General features: G+C 45.8%; 1 protein-coding gene across 1 annotated transcript; it reads right to left on the minus strand.

Annotated features, from left to right (window-relative positions):
* Window positions 1–2,268: 2,268 nt before the first annotated feature.
* LOC137305116 (developmental pluripotency-associated protein 2-like) lies at window positions 2,269–9,440 on the minus strand. The gene is made up of 8 exons (XM_067973902.1): window positions 9,150–9,440; window positions 7,970–8,026; window positions 7,121–7,229; window positions 6,595–6,790; window positions 5,253–5,305; window positions 4,357–4,381; window positions 3,307–3,361; window positions 2,269–2,459 (listed from the first exon to the last, which is right to left on the minus strand). Exons 1-8 carry the CDS (start codon window positions 9,261–9,263, stop codon window positions 2,367–2,369), a joined length of 702 nt encoding a protein of 233 aa, XP_067830003.1. The 5' UTR covers window positions 9,264–9,440; the 3' UTR covers window positions 2,269–2,366.

A 9,440-nucleotide genomic window follows, 5' to 3' on the forward strand; every position in this document is an offset into this window, starting at 1 on the left:
CCCACTCTTGTAGCCGTGGGAAAAAGCCTTGAGCTGAAAGTGTTAGATGATGTTATTACTGTTAATTATAAGGTGTGGGAGTGCTGCATTGTCCATAAACTGTGGGATGCGTGTTGTTAGAATTTTACTGTGTGGTAAAATTTATTACAGCCCGAGACTATCAGTGTTGGCGCCTATGAGTGTTACAGCACTGGGTTTACGCAGCGACTTTTCCCGCCTGCACTGTTCGAAGAATTTCCCCGGGTTACATGGAATTTTACAGCATGGAATCTTCAGTCTTTCCTTCCCTCCATCACCTGAAGGTGGAGAGCGGCAGGCCGGAGGACTGTAGGTTCGAGATCTCGCTCGTGCTGGCGTTCTGCGGGTCAGAAAATCAGACGAGGTGTAAAACTAACGGCCCATCTCGCTCCCGCTCATTTTCTGATCTAGCAATAAAAGCTAAAAGTACCCCCTTGTCTGTATTAGTCATTCTAAATTATTGCTGCCAAAATCCCCTTTCTCCATTTTAACCTAGTATGCTGATAATTAGAACTTCTGCCTCTATTATTAAGACTGCAAAATGACAAGGAAACTCTGGGTGAGAGTCAATGCTTTCACTCGTGCTTGCTCACACTGAAACTAGAAGCAACTGCAGCCAAAATCGTTCACAGGGCCGAGTGAAACTGTTTTGACTACAGAATGGAGTTCATCGATAAAAGATAGAAAGACTCACATTTCTGTCACGTTTTTCACCACCTCAGGACATCCAAAACATTTCAAAGCCAATGAAGTACTTTTCGAAGTGTGGTCACTTGTTGTAATGTAGGAAACGCGGCAGCCAATTTTGTGCACAGCAAGATCCCACAAACAGCAATGTGATAACGACCAGATAATGTTTTAATGATGTTGGTCAAGGGATAAATATCGACCAGGAGAACTCCCCTGCTCTTCAATAGTGGCCGTGGGATCTTTTACGTCCACCCGAGAGGGGCAGACGGAGCCTCGGTTTAATGTCTCACCCAAAGGACAGCCCCTCCGACAGTGCAGCACTCCCTCAGTACTGCACTGGGTGTGTCAGCCTGCATTAGGTGCTAGAGTGGGACTCGAGCCCACAACCTTCTGACTGAACCAAGGCTAACCCCATGTGAACTTGTCCCTAGTCTCCACAGATGCTGCTTGACTTGCTGAGCATTTCCAACCGTCTCTGCTTTTTTTAGAAAAAGTCTTTCAATACAGGGAATACAAATAGCTGAGACGATACACCAAGTGGAATATTCCAGAACAAAAGCAGGTTAAAACGAACGAGGCATCCACAATCAATCACGGACGCAGATCTTCCCTCGCCCAGAGTGGGTGGCACCTCCCAGCGCACTGAAGCTTCCCTTGTGCTCAGCTCTAGCCTGTGTGCACAATAGAGGTACAAATATCAGGAGCCACAGCTCCTGCCTCATTTCCCCCAAGTGCAGGAACAAGGTGATATAGGAGCAATCCCAGATTTACTCTGCCTCTTCCCACTACTTGAGCAGAGCGGGCTCAATCCAGACAGGGAGGTAGAAAGCATTCGTTAGCAGCTCACTCTCTTATGGTGCTGGCAAGTTTCATGAACCCCTCAGGTCCTTGTTAGGTGCATCTCTATGTCAAGAATTCCCTGAGAGCTTAGTGCTAAGATATGCTGCCACTCATCCCATTAAAAAAGATTCAGAAAGGCTCCCACTATCAGGTGGTTCTCCCTGGACTCCTAAGTCCCAAACCTATAGGAGTTGGGAAGCTTTAGCCTTTATACCTCAAACACTCAGGTCATTTCCATTTAAAACGTAGTAGGCGATGGAGGGCCTGGCTAGCCTCAGGCCAACAGCTGTACATCGCTGGTTCAGGAAGTACTGTTATGAGCACAGCTGTACTAGTCCTGGCTAACATCCTTGGGACAGTAATGGTCTAACTGTCCACTTGAATTAGTGCCAGTTTGTTGGTGACTGGAGGGTATTTGGGCAGTCCTACAGCAGGAATGATAGCCCAGTTATTATAACAGAGTAAAACTCATTCCCACAAGGAGTGGTTGAAGCAAACAGCAGATGCATTTAAGGGGAAAACTAGATAAACACGAGGGAGAAAGGAATAGAAGGATATGCTGATAGGGGTGGGAAGGCTCATGTGGAGCATAAATACTGGGTTAGGCCAGTTGGGCTGAATGGCCTGTTTCTGTACTGTACTTATTTGTGAATAGGTAATTAGAACAGGAGACCTCAACTGGAGGATATTAATGTGATTGCCTGAGAATGACATTATTCCTTTATAAATATAGTAATCTTTTATTTGTAATCAGAATTCACAACAGCACATTAAAAACACAAATTTAACACAGAATAGCCAGCATCAGGACCTCAACATTAGGGAGAGTGGACGACTTTAGGTCTTCCCGACCGGATGGCCTGCTCCACGGTCACATCCCCCTTTTCAATTTCCAGCAGGAGCTTTTCCACCTGTGGACGGAAGATAAGATCACCTTCAAACGGTCAGCTTGTTCACTATATTCCCAGTCCAGTTAGTTGGGAGTAGATCTCCCCTGAATTGTACTCAGCCATCCACCCCACAAAGCATTCAAAAGATATTTTAAAAAAAGATAATGGTTATTTCTCCAGGGTTGCTCACAGCAAAGACCTGGGGACTCCAGGACAGTTAGCAACCTCCAAAACAGGACTGCCATCAGTTCTGCTAATTGTCTCACTTCATTATGCTTACTAACTAGATTAGCAGGAACTGGATTAACAATCCTTCTTGGGACTAGAAACAGTCAGTTAGTGCACAACTCTAAACTGCTTCTGGAAGGCCTCAAACATACTTCTACCCAATGGTCCCAACATGGGCCATCACTTTTGGCTGCTATCCCTTCCCAGAGGTCTTCCCACCTGTTCAGTGAGGTCCTTCATCCTGGCACCAGGGAGGCAACATTACCATCCCTGACTCCCTTTTCATAACTGTGCCCACTCGAGACTTGAGCACATAATCCAGGGTGGCACTCCCAGTACTGAGAGAGACTGCACTGTCAGAGGGCGTGTCTTTTGGATGAGCCATTAAACTGAGGCCCTGTCTGCCCCCTCAGGTGGATGTAAACAATCCCATGGCGCTATTTCAAAGGGCAATTTTTGTCCCTCAACCCACAGCACTAGAACAGGTCATCTGATCATTTTATCACATTGCTGTTTGTGGGATCTTGCTGTGCACAAATTGGCTGCTGCGTTTCCTACATTACAACAGTGACCGCACTTCTGGGACATTGCGATGTCATGAAAAGGAGATATATAAATGCAAGTTCTTTTGAACAGGCACCTTTGTTGCGTAGCCCTTATCCTCCTGTGGATAATACCGGTCAAAGGTCAAATGCCTGGATACAGAAATAAAGATACAAGAGTCAGTAAATTAACAAATGCGTTCAAACACCCGAGTATCAGCAGGTAGGAAGTGGTGGGGAAAAACAGAGGGTGGGACTTTGGGGAATGAGGTAACAGTACAGGACTGGGAAAAGAAGCCATTGTTGTAGAAGCTTGGACTATAATCAAGATGGGCAAGCGTGGAACCAATAGGGTTTATTAATTTAGTGGTGCTGGTACAGGACTACAAATCCAGAGGTCACAAGTTCAAACACCATGTGACATTGAATTTAATAAATCTGGTTAATTTGTGGGCTGGCACAAGAAAAATAACCAAAAAAGTGCCAGATCATTGCAAGAATCCAGAGTGATTTCTTAATGTTCCCTCTCCCCAATGGAGAGCACTCCTACACCCAATCTGGCCCACTCGAGACTCCAGCCCCACAGTGTGCGATTGCCTGAATACCCTTCACGGCAACTAGGGAAAGACAATAAAAGCTATCTTACTGGTGGCCATCCATAATATATACTTTTTTTTTATATAAAAAAAACAGCCAGAGCTGGCACTGAATGAAAGGGACAGCTGCAACTGAAGGGAGGGCCTGTGTTTTGGGGAACAAAAAGCCTGTGCGCTCCTCACATTTTGTAGGTTATTGGAGGGGTGCTGGAAAAAATAGCCAGGGGTTATCCCCAGGACGATGCTAGGAGTGGTTTTTGGAAGAGGAGAGGTCCCAGTAGCACTTGATGTGGTCCAGTCAGCTCTGATGGACAGCTAAGCCAGTTGTACACCTGGTTCCAGACTTGCACCTTTTGGACTGCAGATGGATGCCATGGCAGAGGCTGGAAGGAGGTTTCTGGAACAGATACAGGAGGAAGTGGGCCCTACAACCACTCAGACTACACCCTCCACCATTAACATGCACCCATGCCCTGCCCATCTCCCTCACTCCTCCACAGCCCCAGCCCATCTCCCAGTAACGTGTTAGATACGAGGAAAGATCAGGCTTACTTGTTTTTGAAAGAGTTGGAGTCACCTGCAAAAGAAAAAAAAAGTACACAGCAAGATCCAAAAAATCATCCCATAATAATCAGTTGCACAGAGCTCACTCACTAGCCATTGGACTCTTCCCACTCTCCAGCCCAAAGTTCCTACCCCATGCTGACAGGTTATACACCCCAAAATATTACAGGACCCCACTGGGTACATGATCGATCTGGTTCAGCGGAAAGCAGTGTTGTCCAGGTTAAAGCAATTTTGAATTCATATCACCCACAGAATAAAAAGTTACCACAATATTTATCCCTCAACTAACTTCAAAACAGATGATCTGGTCACGGTCACATTGCTGTCCCGTGGAAGCAAATTGGCTGCTGCGTTTCCTATATTACAACAGTGACTACACTTAAAGTAGATCCATCCCAGGCTTTGAGGTTACAGTGCCTTTCACGATAGAAATGCACGTTCTTTCTTTCACATTAGGTTGCAACCAATTACTGAGCTTTCACCAATCCATTAGACTACTGAGGTCAGCATTGGCGGTCACCAAGTCTGGCTGTGCCCCAGATTACTGAACATGCTCAGCTATTTTGTTGCTCGCCCATAAATTGAATTCAATTCTACACCTTGCCAAGAATTCAATAAATTTGTGTGAGTTAGCAGCAATAGAAAGTCTCAGTAATAGATTCCATGGCACTCCTTGGAAGGTAGGAGAGTTCCTTCCCAGTGTCCTGGGTCAATATTTATCCCTCAATCAACTCTAAGAAAAAAGTTATTCTGGTCATTGTCACATTAGGGAAGCAAAGAATGAGCTGACTACAGTGCAAAACCCAAGACATTCACTAGTGTCACATTAATCGCCCACCAGGGTTGTTCTCTTTTCCCCCCCAGGTCCAAGAGTGGAATACCTGAATATTGTCTGGCAGTGGGAATCCGCACAATGGAGTCCTTGATTCGATTTCTGGAGAAAGATTATAAAAGCAATGGGAGAGACTGAAGTCATTTAGTACCAAACTGATCGTTTAAAAAAGGAGAAACCTCCCCATTTTTGAATCTTCATTAATCTGAAGAAGTGACGAAGTAGTTAGACCTCCAATTCTATCCCTGGCATTAGTAACATGGCAACATACATTACTGTGGTAATGTCCTGTCAGGTTTATCCATATGGTCCTATATCCCTGATCGCCCGTGAAGATAGTCACAGGTCATTTACTTCAAATACAAGTTCAAGGAAACATTGAAATGTCTGGTTAATACTCTATTAAATCAAGTCAATGAGAAAATAAAACACCAACCCCATACAATTGTAAACAATTTTACAACACCAAGTTATAGTCCAACAATTTTTATTTGAAATCTACAAGCTTTCGGAGGCTTCCTCCTTAGTCAGGTAAACATTACCTGACGAAGGAGGAAGCCTCCGAAAGCTTGTAGGTTTCAAATAAAAATTGTTGGACTATAACTTGGTGTTGTAAAATTGTTTACAATTGTCAACCCCAGTCCATCACCGGCATCTCCACATCATGAACCCCATACATGCAGTGTACTTCACCCCTCCCTGTCTCTCTAACCTCCTCCAATTCTTGCATAGCCGATTTCCATCACCCCACCATTGACGGCCGTGCCTTCAGCTGCCTGGCCCCCAAACTCTGGAATTCCCTCCCTAAACCTTAAAACCTACCTCTCTGATCAAGCTTTTGGTCACCTGTCCTAATGGCATGTGGCTCGGTGTCAAGTTTTGTTTGATAATCACTCCTGTGAAACGTTGGGGATGTTTTACTACGTTAAAAAAGGCACTATATAAATGCAAGTGGTTGTTATAGGTACAATTGTAACTCAGTACTCCCTAATGAGAAATTGCAGGTAACAGTTAGTGTTCCTTGCTTATCTCACATCCATAACACTGCCTCCCTACAGTGTCTGATTTACTATATTTCAGATCTCCATTCATGGACTGTTAATGAGATAATTTTTCCCATATGCTAAGCCTGACCCTGTATAGTCATCGCAGGATGAGTAGTAATGTGGAGATATATTTTTAAAAGCTTACAATGGCTAGTCTAACCAGTACACCTCCACATCCAGGCTCTTGCTAATGTTAGTGAGCACATAATCCAATAGAGGCATCAAGCAGTCAGTACTGACCATGTCAGCACCAGTCAGCCCTCAATATACTTGAAACTAAACCAGAGAAACAGCATTTGTTCCCCTTATTGGGGAAAAGAAATGGGAACCAACGCACAGCCTTACAATTTTAAGCATTCCTCACAGATCTGGTTGTCCTCTAGGTGGGCTGGTGTCTCCACTGTCGCCGGGGTCAAGTGTAACGGGACGAGGGAGTTTCCGTCTGCAACCAGAAATTTACCGCTCTTCGCAATCAAGCTGCTCCAGATCTGGTCACGGCCGACAATCTCCATCCCATGCAAAACACACCAACCAGAGCCATCTGATGGGAGACAGAATTCACCAGCGTCGCAAGGAGAAGGCACCCATTCTTAACCTCAGTATGCAATGCAATAGTGTCCAGCACTCTAGGAGTTAAGAGGGCAACTCCATCCATTGAACAGATTACTTGTATCTTCCATTTCTTCCTCCCCCCCCCCCCGCAACCCAACTTGTATCTCAATGGGCCGCCTTGGAATTGAAATGAGATGAACACAGCGTAAACAGAGGCACCAATTCCCTATCAGCCCATTTCATGCTCCTGGTGTATGGTCTGACTGCAACCACCCCCAAACCACAGGAAGATTCTATCGGGTGGGGAGGGGGACCTCACCTTTTGTCTCACGCTGCTCTTCACCCTGGTCGCCTGGAGCTGTCGTCCCCTCTGCTGCTCCTCTGGGAGGATTGGCTTCTTCCACCAGTACAGGAGAAGAGGAGATTGCCTGAGGGACAGACAAGACAACTGGTCAACAGTTGGATCCCACCCAGGATCGAGCGGAGATTCCATTTTAATTGAGAGTTTGGCCCGTTATGAAGAGTCCTTTGTACTTCTACAGGCAACATTGAAGCACTTGTAAGTGTGCAGACTTGGGTCAGCTCCACCAGAGAGGGTTTACACAGTTTACCAGCTCAGACCAAGTGGCCCAGTATTAGGTGTGGGACAGCACATTGCCAAGATGTCCATGTGCTTCTCAAAAGACCCAGCCCATCTTCCAACAAACCTGCTGATGCCAACCAGCTCACCCAACGGAAGCTAAGCCAGGACATTCCCAGCAGCTCACAGTTACTCACGTTTGCTTCTACAGCTCGTTGAAAGTGATGCTGCATAAAGAGTTCTTCAGTCGGGCTTCTTAGGACACTGGGTGAGAGCACGTCCAGCCCCCAGTGAGCAGAGATTGGGCCAGTTGGTTTCATTTGCAAATACAGTCGAGGGAAAAGCTTCCTTAACCCTTTTATGCATCACTTACACAAGTCAGAAGGTCTTGTGTTCGAGCCCCACTCCAGTACACCAGCCCATAACCTAGGTCGACACTGCGATGCAGTTCTGAGGGAGTGCGTCACTGTCGGCGGTGCAGTCTTTCACATCGGCCTGTTCCAGGTGGACGCAAGAGATCCCATGGCACTATTGGAAAGAGCTCGGCCCTACATTGCACACCGTTCTGAACAAACCTCAGGTACTTACCTCCTCTGCAGTGGTTTCCTGGATGTGCTCAGACAGCCGGGAAATCAGCTCAACATTCTGGGGGAAAAAATAAAAATACACTTAACAGTTCAAGCTCATTTCAGGCGATTGACCACAGCCACATTAATCACACCCAATGAAAAAGGTATCAACTTCATTATACAAGAGTGCTCCTCTCAAAAGGACATCCCACAGCTCTTCAAAAAGAAAACTAGGCTTCAGCTCATCCCTCTCCCTTGTCGAGAAGCAAGAGGAGAGCCGGGCTTGCCAGCTCTGGAGAGAGATATTCCTGGATCTTTCATCACAGGACTTCCTGACTCTCAACCACCGACCCCAAAACCACCATCAATCCCCACAGTACCCCACCTACCTCCACTGATTGGAAATACAAACAGGCTCTTAATTACCCAATTGGATAATGCTTGACTGGTCAGTCGAAACAGCCTTTTCAATCCCATCTCCTTATAACTAATATTCAAAGAAAATGGGAATAAAAACAATTTGTTTTAATGTCCCTATGATTTTTCTCCCAGTAGTGTCCTGCAATTAATCAATCCCTAGAAACCCCAGGTCAATAGTTGGGGGGGGCAGCACATGAAATGAAAACAAAGGTTGAACAGACAATTGTACCAGGAAGACGCTGGTTGATATTTTAGACCTCAATCTGTAATTACTACTCACCTACCAAAGGGTGAGGCACATTCAAAACCTAAGCACCTCATTCAGAGAAGGAGGAGGTCCAAATTGCTCCAATTCAGCACTCAAAATGGAGGACTGGCCCCAGTTGTAGCAGCAATGGTGATAACTCATTTATAGATTACTTTTAATGCAGAAAACACACCATCAAGATACTTCAGAAGTTCTAGACCCACAAAACCTTGTTCACCACCAAATGGAGAGAAAGGAAACCCACTGTAGCAGTAATCTCTCATCAAGCCCCACTCCACAGGCTTGAGCACATAATTCCCACTGAGGGAGTGCTGCACTGTCAGGAGGAGACATTAAAACCAAAGCCCTGTTGACCCTCTCAGGTGGATGTAAAAGATTCCCATAACACTATTTCAAAGAGCAGGGGAGTGCTCCCCAGTGTCCTGACCAATATTTATCCCTCCACAATTGCAAGATTTCCTTGTTCACTCCCGATGGGGGATGATGGGAGAGGGAGGACACACACACTCACCTTGCCATTGGCTTTCAAGCCAAGCTTTTTACACAATCTCTGAAGTTGCTGTCTCTTCAGCTGGAACAACCGTGTCGGAGATTTGATAGCGGCTAGACTCACTCGAGCAGCCATCTTAACCAACTTCCCCCCCCTCCTTGGCCTCAGACCAATATATAATGGGAACAGTTGAGGAGGCAACAAACTTGGACTAGTTCCCTACACCCCCCCTTCTTATAAAAGGGGGGGGGCCTAAAATCACAAAGAAAAAAAATCTTGGACCAGTTCTAACTCTAATCCCCACTGCTGCAA

The sequence above is a fragment of the Heptranchias perlo genome, chromosome 39 (assembly GCF_035084215.1).
Source record: "Heptranchias perlo isolate sHepPer1 chromosome 39, sHepPer1.hap1, whole genome shotgun sequence".
NCBI classification, from domain to species: Eukaryota; Metazoa; Chordata; class Chondrichthyes; order Hexanchiformes; family Hexanchidae; genus Heptranchias; species Heptranchias perlo.

Coding starts and splice junctions, on each gene's coding strand:
- LOC137305116 (XM_067973902.1), bottom strand. CDS start 9,263: ATGGCTGCTCGAGTGAGTCTAGCCGCTATCAAATCTCCGACACGGTTG. Junction 6,791..7,120: donor AGAGCAGCGTGAGACAAAAG/GTGAGGTCCCCC, acceptor GTCTCCCATCAG/ATGGCTCTGGTTGGTGTGTT. Junction 2,460..3,306: donor ATAAGGGCTACGCAACAAAG/GTGCCTGTTCAA, acceptor TTCCGTCCACAG/GTGGAAAAGCTCCTGCTGGA.